General features: G+C 46.8%; 1 protein-coding gene across 6 annotated transcripts; it reads right to left on the minus strand.

Annotated features, from left to right (window-relative positions):
* Positions 1–4,987: 4,987 nt before the first annotated feature.
* LOC122172400 (uncharacterized) lies at positions 4,988–15,998 on the minus strand. 6 transcript variants are annotated; one of them, XM_065563153.1, is made up of 6 exons: positions 15,353–15,998; positions 13,535–13,629; positions 10,853–12,993; positions 7,437–7,820; positions 6,528–6,637; positions 4,988–5,795 (listed from the first exon to the last, which is right to left on the minus strand). In XM_065563153.1, the coding sequence occupies exons 3-6, from the start codon at positions 10,884–10,886 to the stop codon at positions 5,739–5,741; spliced, it is 585 nt and encodes a 194-aa protein (XP_065419225.1). In that variant the 5' UTR covers positions 10,887–12,993; positions 13,535–13,629; positions 15,353–15,998; the 3' UTR covers positions 4,988–5,738. The 6 variants fall into 5 exon arrangements, 2 of the variants coding, with proteins under 2 accessions (XP_065419225.1, XP_065419226.1); XR_010591809.1 differs by having other exon boundaries at positions 8,958–12,993; XR_010591811.1 differs by lacking the exon at positions 7,437–7,820.
* Positions 15,999–26,904: the final 10,906 nt, after the last annotated feature.

A 26,904-nucleotide genomic window follows, 5' to 3' on the forward strand; every position in this document is an offset into this window, starting at 1 on the left:
TCTAAAGGAAGATTTACAATGTGCAATGACTGCCATCTCCTGGAGATAGATGGTAGAAACATCAGTTCAGGTCATTTATTTCAAGCAGATTTTACAGCTTGTTCTTTGTTCTCCCAAGACAAATGACAACCTCCCAGCTGCCTTTTGGGAGGGGTGAGGAGCAGAAACTGAGGAGATTTTATATCAATATTCATTTTTTAGACAGGATGTAGGGGGATTTGAGATTGATTCTGAATAATTAGGAAAAAAGACAAAACTAGGGGAGTTTTATATAAATAAATATATGACAATTAGAGAGAAAAGGAGAAAAAAGAGGAGAAAAATGCAGGGAGAAAAGGAACAACGTTTAATGGGTTTTAATTACAATATTAAAGAATTAGAGGGGGTAGGAACCAAGTCTTACATAATTTTTATATCACTATCCAATTAGAGAGAAAACAAGGAAAATCTGAAGGAACTTTATACTAATATTCCAGGTTTTGCAAGAAACAGGACAATTACAGAGGAAAATGTATAACCGTGTTTGATAAGCAGAAAGGAATGGGGATAAATCCAAGGGGATTTAATATACCAACTTGATAATCATTGATATTTGTGTTTGTTTTGATAATCAGTGAGAAACCAAGGCAAAATATGAGTGGAATGAGAATTAGGGAAAAAATGGGATGAAATTTGAGAGGATGTAACACCAATATTCAGTAATGATAGAGAAAATTTCCCCTTTGCCAGCCATTCACAAATGATTGGGAGGGGATGTTGGTACCAGACTGTGCCGGAAGGTTCCGTGACAGTTGGGCGAGGGTAGCAGGGGAGGAAGGGCAGTTGGTTGGCAGTTAGGAGATGGAGATGGGGTTGGAGTGGGCAGCGTGCACTGGGTACAACACCACCTGGAGGGTGAATGCTGTTAGGCGTGTTGAATGTTAAATAGTGGGCAAGTGGCTTTAATCAGCAAACACATTGGTACATGAGGGCAAAATTGATCACAGGGGAATTTAAACCCTCTGCTCCTGCACCACCCTGTGAAATAATGACTCCGACGCATTGTTTTCCTCCAAAACTAAGTCAAGTGGCTTCAGGTTAAAATTAGAAGGGGAAAAATCCCCCAAATTTAGGGGATTTTATATTGCTATTCGACAGAGAAAAAAAGGGTCCAACTTTTAAGAGCATTTTATATAGCATTAAAGAATTAGTGAGAAAAGTGAATTTTAACAGGATTTAATATCAAAATTCAAGGATTAGAGAGGAAAAGGATCAAATCTGAGGTGATTTTATGTTAATATTTAATTACTTGTGAGAAAAAGGGCAAAATCTGAGGGCGTTCTAGATGAGTTTTTGGAAATTAGATTGAAAAGAGGCCAAATGGAAAGGATTTCAGATCAGTAACTGAGAATTAGAGGAGAAGAAGGGGTTTAATCTGATGTGACAGTTGATCAAAGATACTTCAACTCATCATTTCCACATCCACTATGTGGGGAAATGCTTCAGGCCAGCTGTTTTCTGCCAAAAGCAGAAGTAGCCGGACTTAGTAATGGAAAAGGGGAAAAGCTCCCACACTACCCATATTTTGAATTACAGAGAAATGGGGAAAAAGCTGAGAGGGTTTTAGGATCATAGTTAAAAATAGAAAAGTGTCAACATCTGAGGGAAATTTTGATCAACATTTTATAATTAGAGAGAGTGGGGAAAAATCTGAGAGACTTTAATGTTCACTGTTAAGAAGGAAAGGATCACATCTGAGATGATTTTATATCAATATTTGATAATGTGAAAGAAAATCCCCTCAGTTTAATGAAAAGGAAGAAATTTAATTTGTCATAATTTCCGTGACAGTTGGGATAAGGCAGCACAGCAGCTCCAAGATAGGGTTCAGGCAGGTGATTTAGCACATTGAGAATGAGAGAGAAAAAGGGTTTAATCTGAGGAGAAAATGAACATGGGAGGGTTTAACCCCCACTAGTCCCCCCCTCCACAATGTGAGGCAATGATTCATGACAGTAGTTTTCCTTGAAAAGCAGAAGTGGCTACATTTTAGTGTTGGAGGAGGGGAATTGCTTCAAAATAAAAGGTATTTTTATCTATATTTGAAAATTAGAACAGAGCAAAATGTGAGGGGATTTTATGCCAGTATTTAAAAATGTGGGGGAGGGGTGGAAGTCAACATCAGAAGGGATTTTAGATCAATATTCAATAATGCGAGTATGGGGCAAAATATGAGGAATTGTAAATCAGTGTTGAATAATTAAAAGGAAAGAAGCCAAATCTGAGGGATTTTAGGTTGCTATTAAGTCCCCTTCTCCAACCATTCATTCACACAGGGAGCTGTGGGTGGTGCTGCTTGAACAGCAGAAGAGAAGGGAAGTTGGAACCAGACTGGGCTCTGGCAGGTCGGAGTGAGCAGCAGCTAACACAGAGAGGTAGGGGGCAGCTTCTACACTCTATGTGGGATAATGATTCAGGCCAACTGTTTCAAACTGTCTGTAATCAAAAATGAGGGGGGGGGGGGAAGAAAACCCCATAGTGGGGGGACTTTATGACAATATTCGTTAATTAGGGTTTGTCTACACAGAGACTGTCAGGAAAATTGATCCAAACAGTGTGAATTTAAAGTGGACTAGTTAAACCACTTTACACAGCCACCTGGATGCCCTTACACAGAATTAGAGTGCCTTTAGCTTAATTCACTTCCAAAGTTAAGTAAACTGAATTACAATTATTTTAATTCTGAATAAGAGCTTCTACACAGGGGTTTAATAAGGTGTACTTAATCCACTGTGAAAGTTAATTCGGATTAACTTTCCTGAGTGTTTCTGTGTATACAAAACCTTACAGGAAAATAGAACAAGATTCAGGGTGGTTTTAGATCAATATTGGATAATTACAAAGAAAAAGAGGGGAAATTTAAGCAGATTTTATATCAGTAAGGTTATATCACTAAAATGTGACAATGAGAGAAACTGAGCAAAATCTGGGGATTTTAGATCAATATTTTTCAGTAAGTCTTGATCTTGAATCCATTTATGCAAATGAGTAACTTTACACACATGAGTAGTTCCATTGAGTGCAATGGGAATTTGGCCTAAATAAGGTTTAAATAAATACCAAACATGGACTTCAGAATTTGGCCTAATAGAAGAATTTCAGCAAAGTGTATTTAATTTCTCCATTTTTGATCTCTTTCAGGTATACACACTGGAACCTGTCCCCACTGCAGTTGCTGACATCCTGCTCTGATGTCACCAGGCGAGGGAGGTGAGTACAGCTCCTTACCAGCATCAAGAGGTGTTGGGTCTGTGAGAAGTAGCTCTACACACTGCTGCACTCCTAGGGTATGTCTACACAGCAGCTGGGAGGGTGATTCGCAGTTTGACTAGACATACATGAGCTAGTTCTGCTTGAGCTAGTGCACTAAAAATAATAGCAGACTAGCCAACGTAGCTCAGGCTAGCCACCCACCTACATACACAGAGGGTTGGGCGGGATTGTACTCAGGTGGCTAGCCTAAGCCGCCGCCCATTCTGCCATAGTAACACTGCTATTATCAGTGTGCTACCTTGAGCAGAGCTAGTGTGTATACGTATACCCAAGCTGGGAATCACCCTCTCCAGCTGCTGTAGAGATGTATCCTCAGACCATCTGCTGCCTTTCCCCCACCCTCCATCAATCTCTTTCTGGATATATCTACAATGCAAAAAAAATTAGCTAACTTTGACTAAAATAACAGTGAAAACAGGGCAACTCATCTTTTAAGCTCAAATTCAACCATAGGCTCCCCTATAGGCTGTAACTCAAACTGCTAACTTCATAATTTCATTTCATAATGGAGATATCCCATCTCCTAGAACTGGAAGGGACCTTGAAAGGTCATCAAGTCCAGCCCCCTGCCTTCACTAGCAGGACCAAGTACTGATTTTGCCCCAGATCCCTAAGTGGCCCCCTCAAGGATTGAACTCACAACCCTGGGTTTAGCAGGCCAATGCTCAAACCACTGAGCTATCCCTCCCCCCTTCTCTCTCCCACACACACTCGCATACATACCTTTCACTGCTATGGACAGAGCACCAGCAGCGACCAGCTTTAAAATCAAGTCATCTCATCTTCGTTCAGAAAACCCTGGGTCGTGAAAGAATCACACCTCTTCTCCTCTCTGCTAGTTCCCTCCATTTTACTGTCTACCTCTCCCATTGCAATGTAATCAGGTACCTGCTAGTTAACTCTAAATACGTGTGTGACGTTGCACTCTATATGATTTTATGAAAATATGCTAATGAGTTTGAATATAATGTAACTGAAATATGCTTCATGCAAAAGGTCTCTTGTAAGGTATCATTACAAAGCTTATAATCTACAGAGTGTGGTCATCCTATTTGTATAAATGTATCACTCTTGTATCTGAAACTAGAAATATGAAATATAACTCTGAGGGCCTATTGTAATTATGCAAAGTGTGGGCCATTAATGGTGGTTTGGAATCTTGATGACTCCCATTAATCAGGACAATTGTCTGTAGATGGCTCTGTTTTACTGGTAAGTCTTCCTGTATACCTGTGTGCTGGCAAGTGGGTAATGAAGTCTTACAGTGACATGTGATCATGTCACCTGACCTGGACTCCATCTTTAAACTGGTGCTTTTCCATTGAGAAGGAGGGATGGGAACCCAGAGGGACAAAGGATTCCCAACTTATGCAAAAGATATATAAATGGGTGGAAGAGAACAAAGGAGGCAGCCATCATGAGAAATCCCCTAGCTACCACCTGAGCTGGAACAAGGGCTGTACAGTGGGATCAGTCTGGGTTGACTCCAGACAAGAGTCCCACCTGCTCAAAACCCACCCTAATACCCAGACTAGTGCTCTTTATCCATTCAACATCCCAAGCCCTTAGAAGAAGCCAGTGTCCTGAGGGTTAGCAGGTTTTCCATTCACCCTTCAGCTGGGAGATTTCTGATAGTTTGCTAATGTTAGTATGGACATATAGCGACCACTGATAGTAGAAGGTATTGTATCTTTTATTACCCTAAGTAAAACATGGGTTGATGCTGATGCTTTAGCATCAGTTGTGGAAAGACATTCTTGGCCAGTACATTTGAAATTGATCCAAAGAAACTCCTCTTCCACATACATACAGTAGCCTAAGTCATTGTTGCAGCAGGTTACTAATATTATTATTTAATATTCATATAGTGACCAGGTGTCTGACAAGATTGAACCCCATTATGGTAAACATATATAAAGACATTCTCCCAGCCCTTAAGACCTTGTAGTCTAAGAAGACAAGTGACATAGGAAAAATGTAGGTGAGCATATGCAATCAAATATATACAATCATTATATACATAGATACATGTTAAGACAAATAAAACTATTATCCTAAACAGATAAAGTGCCAGTTCACCCCACATGCCCATCAAATGATCTTTAATTAGTTGATTTCTTAAAGGCATGATAGAGATGGATTTTGAGGAGCTATCTATTTGTTCCACACATAAGGGAAAACAGGGAATGTCAAGATGCTTGCGTGAGAAGCTAATCATAGGTAGTTGTGAAGCATCAGCAATCGTGGTGTGTGCGTAATCCATTATATAATCAATGACAGCTGTAGCTAGGCACAAGCCAGGATAATCAATTCCACCACTTCAGGACATAAGGTGATTGTTGCAGACATGAAGAAAATGCTATTTTATGTTTCCAAGCAGGTTCTGCCAGGAGGGAAACTCTATCTAAAGTTGCTTGATGCTCTGATCAGGAACCATTCTTTGATGCATACTGGAATGAATCGCTGCTTGGCATATTTACAGACTGGTGGAGAGCAGAAGAATTATCAGATACATGTAGCCACCTAACATGCAATGTTTGTTTGGACACTTCCCACTGATCTGTGTCAGGGCCTGTGCGAGAGATGGCACAGTGCCCCAATATTCACACTTCTCACCAGATTAATCAACATCATTCCCCTTTGGGGGAATTCTCTCCTCTTCTCTTAATTCCCCACCTCCCTTCACGGCCTTGCGGAGGGGTGAACCCTTCTAGCAGAAGAGAGCTGCAGTCAAAGGATGAGCAGCTTGGTAGTATCAACCCCAGTCTCTGCAGTCCAGATGCTCTGAACCTGGACTTGAATTCAGATCTCTCCCATGGTAACATGAGCATGAGTCAGGCCATAATCTAAACAAAATAGAGATGCCAAACTCATCCAAAATAACCAGGTCTCTGATTCAATGGGGTCTATTAAACAATGTGCATACAGTTGCAATGGAGGGCAAGGGAGTAATGGACCAGGGGTGCAGTGATGCTGAGAGGGCTTGGATATAGGTAGTGGGAGTAAGCAGTACTGGATAAATCCAGATTCCTTGCTTCAAAAATCCAGGGTCCTGATGCATAAAACTGATTTAATGTGCCTCCCAAGCAAGAGGTCTTGATTGCAATACACCTATGGCACCTGCACACTTCATGTACTCTTTGGATCCCTTCTAATGTATCTCACTAAGGATTGGAAAACCAGAAACTACGACAGCAGCAACAGCAATCACTTACCTCTCTGACTAACCGCTCTAAAAGGCAGAAAGCCAGGAAAGCTACTCCTAGCTGGGTGGCACTGGACATCATGCAGTTTCCCTTCCCCTTTGCTCTTCCTCCAGATAAGTCTGGTGGTCCAACCACAAAAAAGAGAGAGAGAAGTTTCTTTGAGTCATTTCACCGTATCTTTAAATTACCCAGCTCTAGGTCCTTGCGTGTATCTCACATTGAATCACAACTCAAAGAAAGGCGATGTAGGGAGAGAAAGAGGAAGTCACTGATTTATCTGCTGAGTGTAGGGTAGATAACTCCCAGTGTGTCCCTGGCTGTCATTGGGCACATTGAGTTATCATTGCCATCATTATGCACCCCAGGAGATGCAAAGAACAACCCACAAACATTGACGATCAGAAGGGAAAGCAGGACTGGGAATGAGGAGTGAGACTTAGAGTAGCATCTTTAATAATTCCTTAGATACCCCTCCCTCTTTTTATCTTAACCAAGTAAACTTGTGGATTTCTCTCAATATCCAATCTTCCTCCAAAAGTTTTCAGCCCAAGGCATCTTCCTTTCCTCCACACTGCCACCATGTCTCCTTTCTTACCTCAGACCCTACACTGGCTTCCCATCTTCCTTCCTGTGAAATTTACACTTCTCTATTAAATTTACACCTCCCGCTCCCTTTGAACCTCTATTTTTCCTACTCCTCTCCTCCCTTTCCCTCTTTCCATCCCTTCACTAGCTTCTTTCTCTCTATATCCTTTTCATTCTTTTCTTCCTTCCCTTCCACTCTATTTTTCTACTTTCTCTTCCATTCACCCCCACCGCCCTCTGATACCATGTAAACTGTGGCAAGTCCCACCTCTCTCTCCTTCCCCTTCCAATCTAATTGTCCAACACTGCACGGCCCCCTTCTCCAATATTTACCTTCCACCACTGTCAGGTTCACTGTTGCATCTGCTGACACATCTAAGCCTCGCACTATTACCCGGTACATCCCAGCATCCTCAGGCTGCACACCCAGGAGCACCAGGGAAGCGTTGTGGAAGCAGAGAGTTGCCCGCTGCTGATAAAAATCTGCCAGTTCCATGCTGTGCTGGCAGGTGCGCTCCTGGGACTCAAGGGAGCTAGTGCAGCTGTCCACCATATAGACCAGGATGGGACGATTCCCTGTCATGAAATACCACTTGACATGGTAGAACTCCCACGCCGAGTTTGTGAATTGGAGGGAGATGGGCAGGACAGCAGCCTGGCCAGGGGAAACCCAGACTCCGTTCTGCAGTGTAAATACAGACAGCGCCGCTGTGGTGTCTGCATGGGAAAGAGAACAGGGAGGTTTAAAGGGAACATCAGCATCTTCTATAAGATGCCAGATTGATCTCCCCTAAAAACCAGGGCCAGCTGAAACAAACACAACCCCCCTGCAAAGCCATCCAGTTGGCATCATGCTCTGATGGCTCCAGCAGCCACACACTGTGAGTCTGCGTCAGGCAGCTAGTCCTGTGCACAGGGGCCGCTCTAGCTATTTTGCCGCCCAAGCACGGCAGGCAGGCAGGCAGGCTGCCTTTGGCAGCATGCCTGCGGGAGGTCCCAGGTCCCGCAGATTCGGTGGCACGCCTGCAGGAGGTCCGCCGGTCCTGCAGCTTCGGGGTACCCGCCGTCAAATTGCTGCCGAATCCGCGGGACCGTCGGACCTCCCGCAGGCATGCCGCCGAAGGCTGCCTGACTTCCGCCCTCGCAGGGACCGGCAGGGCGCCCCCCACGGCTTGCCGCCCCAGGCACGCGCTTGGAGCGCTGGTGCCTGGAGCAGCTGCTGCGTATGCATAGTGGCAGCTAATGAAATGTCATTGATAAAACCATAGCTTTTCTGACCCCAATTGCACTTTAATTCCCATTGCCAAAAAGACTCTGCTGTTGCTATTATTTGGCTGGAGACATGTCTTTGTGCAGTAGCATATATAATTTTAGACACTGAAAATGCTCAAACTGCGTATTATGATGAGGGCCCTTTGCATTTAGCAGGCACCTACTAGCTGGAGGCTGATATAAAAGATGAGCCTCTGATCTAGATCCAGGGACAGCTCCCTGGTAGACTTTCCCAAAAGCTGGGAGCAGGCTGGTTTGGGCTTCTTGCAGCAGCAGTATTGCTGTGATCAGTGGGTCTCCAGTCTTTGTCTTGGACATTTAATACTCTGGTTCCTAGGTATCTAGTCAAATTTCCAACACCTCCCTCTATGTGAATGAATGCGTGGATGGTGTGACAAAATGGCCAGTGTTGGTATGATGGGTCCCACAGTTTTCTTGGCAGGGGCTAGGACATCACCCCTTGCCCCTGCTCTTGGGGCACCAAGGGCCCTGCTAAAGACCCAGGAAAGTGGTAGAGAAGGGAAACAGGGAAGGGGTCTGGGTTTGAGCCCGAGACCCTCTCAACCCCAGCAGGTTTCTTACCCTCTTCCCCCCTGGGTAGGGTTAGCCTCAGTCCTTGATGCTGGGGACAGGGTCTCCCTTCCTCCAATTCTCTGGTCTCTCAAATCTCAGCAGCACACCTCCAAGCTCCAGTCCTCTCTCCTCCCTCACACCACACTATCTGTCTGATGAGGGTGTGTGTGTGTATTGGGTTCCCTGCAGGGCCTTAATTGTCTGTAGGTGCTTCAGTTGGCCTACAGGGAATCACATCTTAATTAGCCTGCTGTATCACATTAGGTTCCTGACAGGGCCTTAATTGGCTACAGGTGTTTCAATTATCCTGTAGTAGCCTTCCCTAGTCTACAGGGAACTACACCTTAATTAGCCAATATACATTGGCTAAACTGGATAGTCTCTACACAAAAGAATAAATGGACACAAATCTGAAATCAGGAATTGTAACATTCAAAAACCAGTAGGAGAACACTTCAGTCTCCCTGGTCACTCAATAATAGACCTAAAAGTGGCAATTCTTCAACGAAAAACTTCAAAAACAGACTCCAACATGAAACTGCAGAACTGGAATTAATTTGCAAACTGGACACCATCAAATTAGGCCTGAATAAAGACTGGGAGTGGATGGGTCATTACAAAAACCAATTTCCCCCTACTATTACTCACACCTTCTTGTCAGCTGTTTGAAATGGGCCACCCTCATTACCACAACAAAAGTGATTTTTCCTCCCTTGGTATTCTATTGTTAATTGAATTGTCTCATTAGCCTGACCCCCTACTTGGTAAGGCAACTCCTATCTTTTCATGTGCTGTGTATTTATACCTGTTACTGTATTTTCCACTCCATGCATCTGATGAAGTGGGTTCTAGCCCATGAAAGCGTATGCCCAAATAAATTTGCTAGTCTCTAAGTGCCACAAGGACTCCTCGTTGTTTTTTTTAATGTAGAGAAAGGGAAACCAGAGAGATAAAGGGTGCAGAAAGAGTGAAGGAAAAGGACACTAGACCATTCAAGAAATGATACATAGTACTCTATTATAGGAAAGAAAAGAGAGAAAAAGAGGAATGAAGCCCAGTAGAAAAAATGGTTAAACAAAGGTGAGACAGTAAATTACACTGTACAAAATTTATTCAATAGAATGTTGAATAAAAATATGTTGCAGTTGAATACAGTGCACAACTTCAGTACCCCTTTAAATTGCAGTGGGAGAGGTGGATCTAGTATTTCTCACCCTGGCTACTGGGCTTAGTCCTTGGGCAATTTTTTCAAGCCCCAGCAGTAAGGTGATCAGGGTGTTAACCAGTCACTGGCAGAAATCAGACAGGATCCCCCCCATCCCTATATACAGCGTTGGTCAGATGCAAGAAGGGAGACTTCTTCAAACACTGGACACTACCAGACATAGGATATGGGATTAGATAGAGCAGGGCTAGGCAACCTATGGCACGCGTGCCAAAGGTGACACACAAGCTGATTTTCAGTGGCACTCGCACTGCCCGGGTCCTGGCCACCAGTCGGGGGGTTCTGCATTTTAATTTAATTTTAAATGAAGCTTCTTAAACATTTTAAAAACCTTATATACTTTACATACAACAATAGTTTAGTTATATATTATAGACTTATAGAAAAACGTTAAAATGCATTACTGGCACGCGAAACCTTAAATTAGAGTGAATAAATGAAGACTCGGCACACCACTTCTGAAAGGTTGCCGACCCCTGATATAGAGTCTGATATGCCAGTTCCTACATAAATGGTGCAATAGAATTTAACTAATATTTATTTACATTAATAACAAATCCTTCCCCATTTTCACTGCTGCTGTGTAACCATACTCATCGGTGTCGCCACTTGTCCTCCTCCCACCCCTCCACTTGGCTTCACTCCAGGAGCATTGTAGCTTCCTACCAACATTACTCACCTATAAGGGCCCAGAGAAGTAAGATTCTAGTCATTGCAACAGGAGAGATCTTGGAATCGTGAATACAGCTATGAACTCTGCCGCCTGGCTTTCAAGGAGAAAGATTAATCTCTGTCCCCTCCCTTCCTTAATTCTGATCCTTTCAACTTGGAAAATCTTTGGGGTATTTTAAAAGCCCTAAAAGCAGAAATAGCTGGTTGCTGACGTCAGTGTTCTTTATTTGCTGACTTGAAACAACAACAAAAAAATATCGGTAGTTTCTACTCATGTGTCTTCAGGGAACTTTATATGGTACTTTCCAATGTCTCATTAAGAGTGGAAGTTTGTGATTTGCCTTCATCATGCCTCACCCTGTCAGCAATATGAATTTCTCTCTTTTTCTTTAATCACTTTGCTCCCTTCTGTGCCTTTGAGAGTAAGAAATAATATCCCAGTGCCAGCTGAGAGTGCTGAAATGGTAATATATCTGGTGGAAGACAACAAAACTCACATGCACTAAGAAATAGCTACATAACCACTAGACAGTGGTCATTAGCCGTTTTGGGCTCAAGACCCATTTGTAAATGTTTATGGCCTGTCACAACCCAGTAAATAGCCTGGGGATGGAGCTGGAGGCCCTGGGGTGGTTTCTGTCAGATTTTTCCCCCCAGGGGAATTGGGTCCTATCCGGCGCTCACTCCACAGTGGCATCTCCTACAGCTCCTGTGCTGTGTGGCTAGCTGGTCTTGGCTCTCCGCTCTGGGTATCGCAACTTCCAGGGTTGCAGTGCCACTCATTTTTAGCCCCGCCCCCCTGACTGGACCAAATTTGTGTGAGTGGAGTTGTGATCTGGCTCATGGGCCTGCAGTGCCACTCACTTATATTTGGCCAACCCAGGCTCCCATCGTCATGACAGCTGGGTCTAACCTGAGTGGTGCGGGTACTCCAGGGAGCAGGGAGGCGAGCCCAGCCAACCCCGTGGGACAGGAGCTGCCACAGGACCCTTTGAAACATTCCAGGGTCCCAATCCACGGATTGAGAAACCCTGCACTAGAGGGCACTGCAACAATAGAGCACCCAAGAAGCTATTATGCAGATAATGTAATAAGGCAAACAGGACACTTGGGTGCCCACCTAACAGAGGAATACCAATCAACAAACCAGAGAAATGTCTTGAGCTCCACTCTCCAGGCCTCCTTTGGCCCAGGAGGCCTCGGTATCTTTAGTGTTTACCCTTTAGGACCATGTTCTCACAGTCAGCCTTTAGGTTTTTCCATCTGCAGGACAAGAACATACAGACCCACTGGACCTGTTGCTGGATGGAAACAAGGATGAGGGCTGACTAGCCAGGGTCTCCCATCACAGCTTACATTAGATATAAGAAAAGGGGCTTTACTCCAGCATCTCATTGTCCAATACATTTACCCTAATTCTGGCCATTGTGGCTATCTTCACAACTGTTTCCCTCCTGGGCTAGGAGATTGACTTGATTTGGCTCTCTGTTCCCATTCCATTCCCTTTCAGGAGAGACCCCTCAAATGACACTGCTGGTTCACTTCATTATAAAATGTGAAAGCTTGACCAGGGGATTAACAATTGCTGTGATTTTTTTAAAAGAAGTTTTCTTCCCCCTTCACCTGCTCAAATCTTTCCTGACTTGACCATGATGGGAAGGTTTTTTTTCAATTACAAGTAGAACACAGGAGAAGAGGAGATTATATTCATCCTAAAATTAAATGTAACAAGGTCAGAATATAACTCCCACACGTGTGGGCTGATCTGTGGAACTTGCTGCAGTAGGAGGTTAAAGAATCAAATACTGAGGGAAGGTTTTTTAAAGGGCTGTATAAAATGAGGGGAAATAACATTTCTATGCCAACCTCATTTCATGCTATATGGCTAACTCCAGCTTCAGGACTTTAAATGATAGATTGGCTACAAGCAGGAAGTCAAGAAATAATCATACACAGTGAACTATGCATATTTTCTCCTTTCTCTGAAACATTTGGTGCTGGTCATTGTCCGTGGAAGGAGACTGGAGTAGACGGAACAATGATTATGTGTTATGCGGCCCCAACCAGGGGTGCACCTCCACCTGGCGTCTCGGGTGGACCCAGTGTCTCCTCACGCTGAGTGAAGTTGCTGCCTGATGCATGAATATACTGCAGAAGGGAAGAAATACCATCAGTTATGTTTGGCTACCAAACCTACAGTCTATGTTCTTAAGCCGTTTCTGTTTAGGATGTCCCCCACTTCCATCTTTTTAATTTCTCAATCTCTCTATCTCCAGCCAAACAGCCCGATTCTTAGATTGGCTCCCATCACCACAGTGTCCCAGCACATCCTCTGTCCCTTTAACTCAGGAGATCTTGATGTATCTCTTGCACACATGCCAACCCATCATAGTTCATGGTTAAGATAGAGTCCGAGTCACCAAGGGTTTGTCTTCTCTAGACAAATCACATCAAGTTCTAACACACACTGAAGGAATCGTATTAACGACTGCAATGTTGTGATCAAAATCTTGATAGTTCACATGACTTCTCAAGGTTGTGTTCTAACTTGATGTAAGCCTTAGGGGGCAGTGGTCTCACACACTCATTCATTACAACACCAGACTGGCTCCCCTCCGTCATATGTCTCCTCTGATCTCATCCAACATGTTTTCCTGGGGATGCAAAGATGGCAGCAGCAATCACTCACCTCTCCCACTACCAGTGCCAAAATGCAGAGAACCAGGCAGGCAAAGACCATACGGATAGTGTTAACGGTGCTGAGGCTTTTCCGGGCAAATTTTCCTGCAAGTAAGGAGAGGTGAGATAAACATAAAAAGACTGAGAAAGTAACGGGTGTAAATGAATCACTCATTAAACTATCCAGCTGAAGCTAAGAGTGTCACTTCAGCTCACGGTGAATCAGGAATGGGTTGTGGGCGTATGAAGGGGAAAATCTCGCCGGATCCTCTGGGTTAATCTTTCTCCATAGTTGATCTATAGCTGTTAAAAGTGTAGTGTATAGGAACTGGGTAGTCATCTCACACTAATCACCGATTGTTGGGCCTTTTGCTTTTTACACAGCATGCATAATATGAAGGAACCACATGGGCATGATGAGGTCCAAATAATAACCATGTTTATTTAACATATATAACATGCAAGGCCTAGCTGCATATACACACTGCTGCTGTAGTAGGGTCCTGGTGGCTTCTGAAACAGAAGACAATGAGGGCCACTAGAGGGCTCACAAACTACTTTAAAAGAATACTACCCAATTTCTATAGACTTCAAGGTGCAGCAATGGGGACCTTTAGGGTATGTCTACACAGGAAGCAGAAATCCACGGTGGGAGTCTGAGTCCATGTCTACATACTCGAGCTTGCAGGGCTTGCACTACAGCATTAAAAATAGCTATGGAGAGGTTCAGGCTTGGGCTGGAGAAGGCTGAGAAGCCCCACCCTCTTCTCTAAGCTTCAGCGCCCAAGCTCCAGGCTGAGCCCATATGGCTACAGTGCTATTTTTAGTGCCATAGGGTGAACCCCGCAAGCCCAAGTCTATAGACTCGGGTTCTGAGACTCCCTGCTGCAGGTTTCTTCTTGCCATGTAGACATAGCCAAGAAGTGAGGATTTTCCAAATGCTCCCCTCCTCGTTCTTCTGTAACTATCTGCTCCCTTCTCTTTTTCCTCTTTCCCTCGTTCACCTCCATTTTCTCAGTCTCCCCCATTATCTTGTGGAATCCCAAGAAATTCAGTTCTGCTGCCTTCTATTACCTTCTCAGACTCCCTCATTTTTCTTTGCCTTTAATCTTTTCCACCCCTCTAACACTCATGATATTTTAACCATACATAATTTTTGACATTTTTAACAGCTTCTTTGCGGCCATGCTTTCAGCCTGTCTCCACCAGCTTTGTGATTTCTTCTCAGTTTCCTTAAGCTCAGTGTCTCAAAGGCAGAAATGCTACTTTTGGTCACAAAAAGCATGTTAAAGAACAAAACCCTCGTCTCCCTCCTCATCTCAGATCCCACATGTGCCTCCGTTTTCTTGTAACATTTGTTAGTCTTCCTCAACTCGCATTAGCCCACCTCTCCTGTTGATTGTCTGTAAATGTGCTTCTCCCTGCCCCTGTACTGCACTGCCTCGCCTCAGCCTCGGGCAGGCTGAGCAATTTATCATGGTATCATTCCTTTTGTCTGAAGAGTCGAGCAGTGCTGTTGCCACCGTTTCACAGCTACAGTGAAATATGAGTACACCACACCATCTCGGACTCCTCCACTTGCTCTCTCTCCCTTCTGCCCCATCAGCCTCCTTGTCTCCTTTGCTACCCCCAATCCCACTTTTTACTCATCTTCTCTATTCTACCTTCTCTTTTTCTCATTGCATTGCGTCCTTTCTCTCCTCCGTTTTCTTCTCTTACCATCCACTTCTCCCCCTTCCCTTCTCTCTTCATTTCCTCAGTTCCCCCATTTCCGACTTCAATCTCCTTACTACACAGATACTCTGTCTCGCCCCTGATCCCTTGATACCTTCAGTCACCATCAGGTTCACTGTCGCATTGGCCCAAACATCCAGGGTTCGTACTGTTACCAGGTACATCCCGGCATCCTCAGCCTGCACACCCCGTATCACCAACGTAGCATTCTGGCAGATGTCTGCCTGCTGCTGATATTCCTTTGCCACCTCCTTAGTCAGCTGGCAGGTTCTCTCCCACCAGTTGTGGGCGGTCCCAGTGCAGTTGTCCAACATGTACACCAAGATGGGGAGATTCCCAATGCCTGTGATGAACTCCCACTTGATGTAAATGAATTCCCAGGCTGAGTTCAGGGATTGGAGAGAGAAGGGCAGCAGAGCTGTCTGATTGGTGATGGCACGGACTGGGTTCTTGGGTGTGATTATAGAGAGTGCAGGCAAGGCACCTGAGTGTGAGAACAAGGGGGAAAATTCCATGGGGCTTTACCTGTCTGAGGGGTGAAAGCCTCCCTAGCTGATTCCCCAATCACCTGACTTCCTGAAGTGCAGCTGGAATGGAATCATTGCCCTCTACGTGAAAGTCTTTGTAGTCCATTCCCCACCCTTCTAAGCTATGCAGTGTCCTAATATTATAAAAGTTACCAAGGGTGTATACTAGTGAACACAAAGATGGTATTTTACTATAACTAAGGCTATGTTTTAGTCATGGGTATTTTTAATAAACGTCATGGACAGGTCACGGGCAATAAACAAAAATTCACGGCCCGTGACCTGTCCATAACTTGTACTATATACCCCTGACTAAATCTGGGGGGGGGGGAGAAGGGGCCCAGGGGGCACTGTGGGTGCTGGGGGGCAGTCTGGGGGTGCTGAGGGTGCTTGGGGGGGTGGTCTGGGACCTCCGCTGGTTGGCTGGGCTGGCAGGCTCCCTACTCAGCTCCTCGCAGCTCCCCGGAAACAGCGACATGTCCCTCCCTCAGCTCCTAGCTTTGCGCACTGCTCCGGCCCCAAGCGCCGGCTCTGCAGTTCCCACTGGGCAGGAACTGCGGCCAGTGGAAGCTGCTGGGGTGGTGCCTGCGGGCGGAGGCAGTGGCAGAGCCATCTGGCCGCACCTCCATCTAGGAGCTGAGGGAGGGACATGTTGCCACTTCCGGGGAGCCCCCCTGAGGTAAGCACTGCCCAGAACCCTCACCCCCTCCCACGCCCCAACCCCCAGTCCCCTCTCACACCCAAACTGCTGCTGCTGCTGGGAGGGGGTGGTGGCCCAAGACTTTCCCAGCAGCAGTTGGTGCGATTGGCCTAGGGACTGCCCGAGCTGCACAGATGGCCCTCAGGCCGCTGCAGAAGTCACGAAGGTCTCGGAAAGTCACGGAATCTGTGATTTCCGTGACAAACTCGCAGCCTTAACTATAACTCACGTTAACAACTCATTACTACATATAAGGTAGAAGAATAGTTGAGTTCACACCTTTGCTGCTGCTGTGGTTTGCTGGAGACAGCTTTCTGCAAGGTTAGATTCAACCATTGCATTGGTTTTATAGATCTCATAGATTCTAGTTCGAAACTCAGAAAGGAATGAATTGCTGTTATTATATACAACACGTTTCTGATTTTCACTCTGCCTTGATGGTGCATTCTGGGCATCTCGACACCGGAAAGATGCCAACCAATTGTGAGGGAGTGCAGAGCAGAGCAACAAAAAATGAGGAACGGCCTGGAGGGATCGACTTGTGGGGAAGAGATTAAAAGAGCTAAGCAGACCAGAGCCTTGGCTGCAACCAAACTTCACAGAGCATAGGTCAGTGGGAGCTGTGCGCAGATGGCTCCAAGCTCACCGTTGTACTATCTGGACTCTGCTGCCGTTCTGTGCAGGCTGTTCCTGCTGCATGATATTAGAGCCGTGCCCGAGGAGGACACAGTGCTTCATTTGTAATGAAAAAGGTGCCGGGACTCAAGCAATTTTTTTACATTCATAACTGATGTGGCAAGCCCAGAGATGCCAGGGCTATGAACTGCCAAGCCTAGAGGCTTGGCAAATTTAGCATTGTGAGGGCATCTCCAGTTTACACCAGCTGTACTTGTCAGAGGGCTGCCAGCTGTAATTGTGCCCTCCAACTCCCTGAATACTGTGTGGAGACCTTAAGTCCCTCTCTGTCCTCTCCCCACCTAAATATCCTGATGTGGAACAAAAACCCATTCCCACCTTCTTCTTTGTTACCTCCTGTCACCAGTGGGCTGGCTTCCCGTCTGTCACTTCTTCTCACCAGTGGGCTGGCTTCCTCTCTGTTACCATCTGTTGATAGTGTGGTAGTTTCCCCTCTGTTACCTCCCATCACCAGTGGGGTGCCTTCATCTCTGTTACCTTCTGTCAACAGTGGGGTGGCTTCCCCTATGTTACCTCCTGTCACCGGTGAGTTGGCTCCCTCTCTGTCACATTCTGTCACCAGTGGACTGGCTTCCCCTATGTTACCTTCTGTCACGGGTGGGCTCATTTCCCCTCTGTTACCTCCCGTCACCAGTGGGCTGGCTTCCCCTCTGATACCTTCCATCACTGTTGCGCTTGCTTCCCCTCTGTTACCTTCCACAATCAGGTTCACTAGCGCAGTGCCCGATACATCCAAGCTTCGCACCGTTATCTGGTACGTCCCCGCATCCTCTGGCTGCACGGCCTTGAGCACTAGCGAAGCGCTCTCGAAGGAGACATTCGCCCGCTGCTGATAAAATCCCGCCTGCTCCAGGCTCTGCTGGCAGGTGCGCTCCCGTGACCCAGGGGCTCCAATACAGTTGTCCACCATGTAGACCAAGACGGGACGGTTCCCTGTGATGAAATCCCACTTGACATGGTAAAATTCCCATGCTGGGTTCTGGAACCGGAGGGAGATGGGCAGGACAGCCGTCTGACCAGAGAAGACCCGGACGGGGTTCTGCGATGAAATTATAGAGAGTGCAGCTGAGGCATCTGCATGGGAGAGAAAAGTGGAATCAGTTCAAACAAATGCAGAGCCCTGCGAAGAAATTCCTCTGGGCACCAGGATGCAGTGCCTAAAATGTAGTGAGATCTTTTCCCAGCCAATTTACTTCAAACTGCGCTGCCATTCCAGATGGGAGAAGGTTTTAGATCCATATGCTGGGGGCTGGTAGGGAACGGGTCCTTAACTGGTGACTTAGTTTTCCCCCTGTGGGGTCTGTTTATCTCCCCAGAGCTCTCAGTCAGCTTGTATCCCACACTGGGAGGTAATCAAGAAATAAAATCCGACTACCATTTCAACCCATCCCTGGTAGGGTGGAGTCCCTATGATCAGGGATCATGCCATTGCCTGTTTGGCTGCACTGAGTGAACCAGCCATGCTAGAGACTGCAGCCATCTACATTTAGGACTATGCGGTGGCTCTAAAGCCCTCGGGGGGAACTGCAGCTGGCTCCATCAGAATTCCTTTTGCCTCTCCCTGGGCAGATGGTGTAGGGGAGCCCTCCCGTGAAAGGAAAAAGGTGGCTACTCCATCAATGGGGAGTTTTAACACTGCAGAAGTACAGAACAAAGGGACAATGTGGAATTGGCCTCTGAGCAGCATGGATTAGAAGAGACCTGATGTGGTTCTCCCATGTCCTAGAAATATTCTGTAAGCTACCAAATACTCTCCTCCCTCTTTTCCTCCGCTCAGCCCCCTGAAGCAGCAGTTACTGAGATATAGCCTCCTAGATCCCTTACTCACCTGTGAAAGCCCAGAGAAGTAGCACGCCAATCATTGCAGTGGAGGGACACATAGCCGAGCACAATATAATTCTCGTTCAAACTATAGACTCAGCCTCTGACCTTCAGAGAGGCACAAGTCTTCCTCATTTTATTTCATATCTTCTTTATAAAGAAGCCATTTCTTTAAAGCAGTTTCATTATGAAAATGTCTCCAGTTTACATATTTAATTCAGATTCATATCAGATTTCCTCACTGAGAGAAACTGACAGTTTTGCAGTTCTAACATGATGGTCAGTTCAGGTCTCAGCAAGAAAGGATGTGGTCTCAGGGCCCAGTGACTTTTGCTGCATGGCAGGCTAACCTGAGTCCTAATTTGGCCAGGTAGGGGCGGGACAGAAATTACCACCAGCACTTTATCAAAGAATCGTGTGCTACAAACCGAAAATGTTGGAAAAACTGTCAAAGCCTCACTATTATGTGTAATGAACAGCAATTCCTAGAAGCAGGGAATTATGTTCTCTGTTGCTGCTCTCCTTGCAATTACAGCCTGGCAGGTGGGAGTAGATCTATTGAGGACCTGGGGAGGGCACCAGCAGGTATGGAGGTTGTTGGATATGTGGGGGTTTGAGGAAGGAATTAGGGGTGGGGGGTGGGTAAAGGGGAACAGAAGAAAGGTTCATTTTGACATTTCTCCCAAAAATTCTTTTTGTTTGTTTGTTTGTTTGTTTCAATGTAAACACCTTGCCAAAGTTGACATGAATTTGTAAAATGTTTCTGTCAACCCGGATCTGCAATTTTCATCTTAAAAATGTTTGCCTGGCTATATTTGGAGGGGTGTGGAAGGAGTAAAAGTGCTAAGCATTCTGGGCATCTTGACACCGGAAAGATGCCAACCAATTGTGAGGGAGTGCAGAGCAGAGCAACAAAAAATGAGGAACGGCCTGGAGGGATCGACTTGTGGGGAAGAGACTAAAAGAGCTAAGCAGACCAGGACCTTGGATACAGCCCAACTGCAAAGAGCACATGTCAGCAGGTGCTGAGCAAAGGTGTCTCCAAGCTTACATTTGAGCTATCTTGCTGCTGCCCTGTGCAGGCTTTCCTACTGCATTATATTAGAGCCGTGCACAAGGGTTGCTCCAACTGATACCAGCTATATTGGCCACAGGGCTGCCAGTGTAATAGAATCATAGAAATGTATGGCTGGAAGGGACCTCGAGAGTTCATCTAGTCCAGCCCCTGAACTGAGGCAGGGCCATGTTCACCTAGGCCATGCCTGACAGGTGTTTGTCTAACCTGTTCATAGACAAGCTCATTTTGAATTCTCATCCTATCCTCCAAAGTGCTTGCTCCTCCTAGCTTGGTGTTATCTGCATATTTTATAAGTATACTCTCCACTCCATTATCCAAGTCATTGATTAGTATAAGACCCAGGACACACCCTTGTTAGACCCCACTAGATACATCCTCCCAGTTTGACAGTAAGCCGCTGTTAAATACTCTTTGAATATGATTTTTGCACCCTCCTTATAGTAGTTTTATCAAGACCATATTTCCTTAGTTTGCCTATGAGAATGTCCCATGGAAATATAGCATAAGCCTTACTAAAGTCAAGATATAGCACGCCTACAGCTTCCTCCCTATCCACTAGGCCTATAACTCCATCAAAGAAGGAAATTAGGTTGATTTGGCATGATTTGTTCTTGATAAGTCCGTGTTGGCTATTACCTATTAGCCTATTGCCCTCTAGGTGCTCAAAGATTGATTGTTTTAACCATTTGTTCCAGTATTTTTCCAGGTATAGAAGTTAGGTTGACTTGTCTATAGTTCCCTGGATCCTCTTTGTTTCCCTTTTTAAAGATAGCTGCTATATTTGCCCATCTCCAGTGGTCTGGGACCTCACCCATCTTCCATGAGTTTTCAAAGATAATGGTTCTGAGATTGCTTCAGCTAGTTTCTTTGTACCCTAATATGAATTTCATCAGGCCCTGATGAATATATCTAATTTATCTAAATATTTTAACCTGTTCTTTTCCTATTTTGTATTCCTTCCCCCTCGTTGTTAATATTAATTGTGTTAAATATCTGGTCACCATTAACCCTTTTAGTGAAGACTGAAGTAAAGTAGGCATTAAACAGCTCAGCCTCCTTGTTGTCATCAGTTATTAGCACGTCTTCCCCGCTAAGTAGTGTACCTACAATTTCCTTCATCTTTCTCTCCCTATATGCTTGTGTCATTCTTTTGTACTCCCCCTTATCAATTTGTCCATGTTTCCACTTTGTGTAGGATTCCTTTTTGATTTTCAGGTCATTAAAGAGCTCCCGATGGAGCCATATTGGCCTCTCACTAGTTTTGCCTTCACACTGAGAAGTTTGCTGTTATAACTTTAATTGTCTCTCTTTGACAAACTGCCAGCTCTCCTGAATGCCTTTTTCCTTTAGATTTTCTTCTTGTGGGAGCTTACCTACCCGTTCCGAGTTTTAGTCTGCTTCTTTGACGTTCATTGTCCATATTCTGCTGCTCTCATTCCTTCCTTTCCTTAGAATTATGAAATCATATCATTTCATGATCACTTTCACCCAAATTGCCTTCAACCTTCAGATTTGCAACTAATTCCTCCCTGTTAGTCAGAATCAATTCTAAAATGGCTGCCTCCTGGTTACTTCCTCCACCTTCTGAAACAAGTTATTCCCGATCCATTCCAAGAATTCACTGGACATTTTGTGTTTTACCATATTACTTTTCAATAGATGTCTGGGTAGTTAAAGTTCTCCATTACTACCAGGTTGAGTGTTTTGGATATTTCTGTTATTTGGTCTAGAAATGCCTCATCCACCCCCTCTTTCTGAGTTGGTGGTCTGTGGTAGACTCCTACCATGCCGTCACCCCTGTTTTTTCCCCTTCTGTCTTCACCCAGTCTTCATCTGACCTTCTATTCTCGGTGTATAGTGGAACACCTCCTCCTTTTTTTCCTTCTCTGTTCTTCCTTGACAAGCTGTATCCCTCTATACTAATATTCCAGTCTTGAGAATTATCCCACCAAGTTTCAGTGATGCCAATTAAGTAATAATTTAGTTTATGTACTCTAATACTTCCAGTTCTCCTGTTTATTCCCCAAACTCCTTGCATTTGTGTATAGACATCTAAGATATTGAAGAGATTTCCCCACTGATTTCTCTCTTGTTGCTCCAATGACTCTATTTTAATTTTCCATACCCAACCCGCAACACATCTAGCCCCCTCTGTTAAGGTCAGCTTTTTCATATACCTACCTGTAATGGCTCCCTCCAGCTCCCTGCACACTGTGTAGAGACCTCTGGTCCCTCTCTGTTCCCCATCCCACCTAAATATACTGATATAGAACAAAAACCCATTTCTCCCTTCCCCTCTGTTACCTGCCATCACCAGTGGGCTGACTTCTTCTCTGTTATCTTCGGCTTCTCCTCTGAAGGACCCTTTGCTAACCTCCCAGACGCCTTTACTCTCCCACAAATGCCTAGGGCAGTACCATACCTATTATTTTCAATGATCAGTGGAGGCCTCAGCGACAGAGGATGTGGTCTCAGGCCCAGCAGAGGATACTCTGAATCCTAATTCAGACAGGCGGGGGCAGAGCGGAAATGGCCACTAACACCATTTCAGAGAATAACAGACTTCAAACAGAGTGATGGGGAAACTGAAAAGCGCCCAGCATCTGAGGTGATAAAAAACATTTCCTGGCAGCAGGGTACTGTTGTCTCAGCGGCTGTTGTAATTTGTTTGCATGTCAAGTGGTAGCAGACATTAAGGGGTGCTGAGAGAAGAAACAGCAGTTGGAAGGTAGATTGGATACAAATAAATAGCTGTGGGGGTGGTAAGTTAGGGCATAAGTATATTGGCGGAGAGAGAGGAACTTCCCAGCAGCAGAAAGGAGGTTAGTCTGGGCAGATTTTACATCTGGATTGCAGAAAGCCTCAATTCTTCTAGCTCTGGAGAGCAGGGATTCAGCCGTGCACCTGCCCAGCCCCTGGGATCTGTTCTTCTTTCCAGCTTGCCCTGATGTGGATGATTTTTGGCCTCCTCCACACTGATTCTGAGTTCTGTATTGCTTATTCCTTGCAGCCTGCAGCTCCCCTGTCTCCTTGTGACCTTCCAGGATTGGAAATTAGAAATGGGAAGGCCCATTAGGGTCACATGATTTCAACAGATAATCATGGATGGAAGTACTATTATATCTTACCTACCTCTGGGGCCTTGGGCCGGATTTTTCCTCCGGGGCTTGCCTACTTCCGGTTTTGATCCCACAATAATGGCTTTCTTATAAATATCTCAGAGCTTATGTTGATTGACCATTTGAAACACATCCAGAATGGGGCTCCCAGTCTATGCCTTAGGGAGCTAGATGCTCACAGACCCCTTAGAGTTAGGGGATCTTACATGGCCTCCTTGAGCGTAGTATCTAAGCCACTTACAATCTTTAACATATTATCCTCACAACATCTCTATGACATAGGGAAGTGCTATTGCCCCCATTTATTTACAAATGATGAACAAAGGCAAAGAGAGATTATGGGCTGGACGCTCAGAAGGATTTAGGCATCACAACACCTAACTGGAAAAATCACTGTGATTCTGCAGGTCTGAGTTTGGTGCCCAAGTTCCCTATACAATGAATGGGGAGAGATAGGCACCTTAGACTAAGCCAGCCAATGGGCAATGCTGACCACAGGGATGTGTGTTAAGCCCCACCCATGTCTCAGAGATAAATGCCTATCTCTGCTTGTGATCAGTCTCTCCTATTGAAGCTGTTGCACTGTGGATAAATAATTAGAGCCATCAGTGTGAGGAGACAGGATGCTGGGTGTCCCACATGTTAGGTGTGTGATGTAACTACTGGGCTAAAAGTTATGAGGGAAGTCCCGTCCCGTCCCCCCCCCCCCCCGCCCCCACGGCTGTTTTGTGTGGAGCCAGGCAGCCCCTGAGCATGTCCGTCAGATCGGGCCTACTCACGACTTAGGCGACCAAATGCCTATCTTCCCCCAGTTTGAGAATCACTCTGGGCCTTAGGCAGGAGGCAGGCCACTGGATGCCCCTAGGGGGCAGCAGTGTGTATGCCCAGAGGCAGAAACTTGGGCATCTTGGGAACATTTACTGCAAAATCTTAGGCCTTGTCTACATTATCAAGGTTTGTCACCAAAAACTGCCTTTTGGCGACAAAACAGCCAGAGTATACACACTGCAATGCGACTTTTGTCGCGAAAAACACCCAGTTTTGGTGACAAAAAACTTCCACCCCATGAGAGACTTTTGTCTTTTCCCCTCCCCTTTCAAAGCGCTGGGAAGTATCTGTGTGTTGCTCCGTTTGGGGAACAAAGTAAGAGCAAATAATTGGAATGCTCCTGTTCTTCTTCGAGTGCTTGCTCATATCCATTCCATTAGGTGTGTGCGCGCCGCGTGCACGATCGTCGGAAGATTTTTACCCTAGCAACACCGGCGGGTCGGCTGTGGAGCCCCCTAGAGTGGCGCCTTCATGGCGCTGAATATATACCCCAGCCGACCCGGCGCCCCCTCAGTTCCTTCTTACCGCCCCTGACGGTCGTTGGAACTGTGGAGCGCTGCTTAGCTGTTCTCCACTTTCCCTAGCTTTTATTGTTGTATCATAGTTGTAGTTATAGTTATAGTCTTAGAGTTTGTTGTAAGTTAGTTAAGTAGTTGTAAAGTTGTTCTAAATAGTCCAGGGGGTTAAGGGGGTCGTCTCCCCCCTTTCTCCCCCGGCCGCGGGGCCGGGCTCATGCCCAACGCTCCCGGCTTCAAGCTGTGCGCCTCCTGCGCTAAACCTATGCCCACGAGCGACCCGCACGAATCTTGTCTGAAGTGCCTGGGAGAGTCACACCAGACAGACAAGTGTAAAATCTGTAAGGCCTTTCGTCCGAGAACGAAGAAGGAGCGGGACTTTCGGCTCAGGCAACTTCTGATGGAGGCGGCTCTTAGCCCGGACGCTCCTTCCACGAGCAAGGCCCCGGCACCTAGCACCTCGGTGCGCAGTGCCCCGGCGGCACCGGCTGCGACGACCACGCGAGTGGCGTCAGACAAGCCTCCCCGGCACCGGACCTCGTCGGCACCGCAGACACAGCAAGTGCCTCGGCGCCGGTCCTTATCCCCAGGGCATAAAAAAGCCCATAAGACGGGGACATCAGTGCCGAAGACGCCAGCTCCCCCAGTGTCGGGGGTAGAGCCGCGTCCACCGGTGGAGCAACGGAAACAGTTGCCTCCGGCACCGTCGACTCCGGCGCCGAGGCCGTTGAGTCCGGTGCAAATAGCGTCTCCCCCCAGGCCGGCGGTGATACAGTGCCTCCCGTCGACTCCAGAGACCTTCGCGGCGGCGAGAGACTTAATAGCTCTCACGGAGCCGGCACCGCCTCAGCCACCGGCACCGACTGCACCGTTGACTCGCCCGGTCCAGTCGAGGGGGAAACCTGCTTTGATGCGCCCACCATCACAGGGGCTGGAACCTCGGCACCGGTCCAGGTCCCGAAGCAGGTCCCCACGCCGCTCGCAGTCCCGGCGCCGAATATCGTCTCGGCACCGGTCGTACTCGCGGCCAAGATCTACTTCGCGGCACCGCTCTACGTCTCGGCACCGCTATGATCGTCGGCACCGATCAACGTCGAGACGTAGTTCTCGGCACCGCTACGGTCGGCGCTCGACGTCGAGGGGTCGCTCCCGGCACCGGGCATACTCCAGGTCCTCGTCGAGGTCCAGATCCGACTCCCGGCACCGACGAGGTCATCGGCACCGGTCGCGGTCCCGGCACCGATCGCCGGCACCGCGCGGAGATAGATCATCTCCGGACCGGCACCGTGCGGCACCGCAGCCCACCGGGATGGTTTCATCTCTCTCGGCACCGCCATGGCCGTCTAGATCGGTGTCTCGCTCCTCGGAGGACTTGTCGAGATCGGCATACCCCCCTCAAGGGCGCGCCGATGAACAAAATTTCGGCCACTGGCAGGAGATGGCAGAGGACCAATCTCATGGACCATCTCACTGGTCGTTTTGGACCCCGTGGGCATACCACCAAGAACAAGGGGCTCCAATACCATCGACCTCTCGCTCGGGTCACTCGGTTAGAAGGGCCCCAGAATCCACCATCTCTCGGCCTCCGCCAGGAGGCATGGAGGCTTCGGTGTCCACGCCACCCGACACCAGGGACCCAAGTGCAGGTGATGCCCCGGCCCAAGAGCAAGGGGATCAGGACCCCCCCTTGGATCCGGTACCACCGGAGGCATCCTCTTCCTCCTCTCCGGACGAGGCAGTGGCGGGCACTTCATGTACGGGTCCCCCTCCGATAGATCTTCGGGCTCACCAGGATCTCCTGCGTAGGATGGCCCGTAATATGGACCTGCAGGCGGAGGAGATAGTGGAGGTGCACGACCCGATCGTGAACATCCTTGGAGCAGATGCCCCATCGAGGGTGGCGTTACCTCTGATCCGCACGATCCAATCGAATGCGGATACGATATGGCAAACTCCTGCCTCCATTCCACCCACAGCGAGAGGGGTGGAAAGAAAATACTTTGTCCCCTCTAAGGACTATGGGTACTTGTACACCCACCCCCAACCGTGCTCACTGGTGGTGGAATCAGTGAATGCACGAGAGCGCCACGGCCAGCAGGCTGCAGCGCCTAAATCAAAAGAGGCTAAGCGGCTCGACCTGTTTGGCCGTAAGGTCTACTCAGCCGGAGGGCTACAACTGAGAGCGGCGAACCAACAGGCGTTACTGAGCCGCTACAATTTCAACTCCTGGAACTCTATGGGGAAGTTTAAGGAGTTGATTCCCCAAGAGTCCAGGGAAGAGTTTGGAGCCATGGTAGAGGAGGGCAAGAAGGTGGCTCGGACCTCCTTGCAGGCCTCCTTGGACATTGCAGACTCAGCGGCG

This window comes from Chrysemys picta, chromosome 12 (genome assembly GCF_011386835.1).
Source record: "Chrysemys picta bellii isolate R12L10 chromosome 12, ASM1138683v2, whole genome shotgun sequence".
NCBI lineage: Eukaryota > Metazoa > Chordata > Testudines > Emydidae > Chrysemys > Chrysemys picta.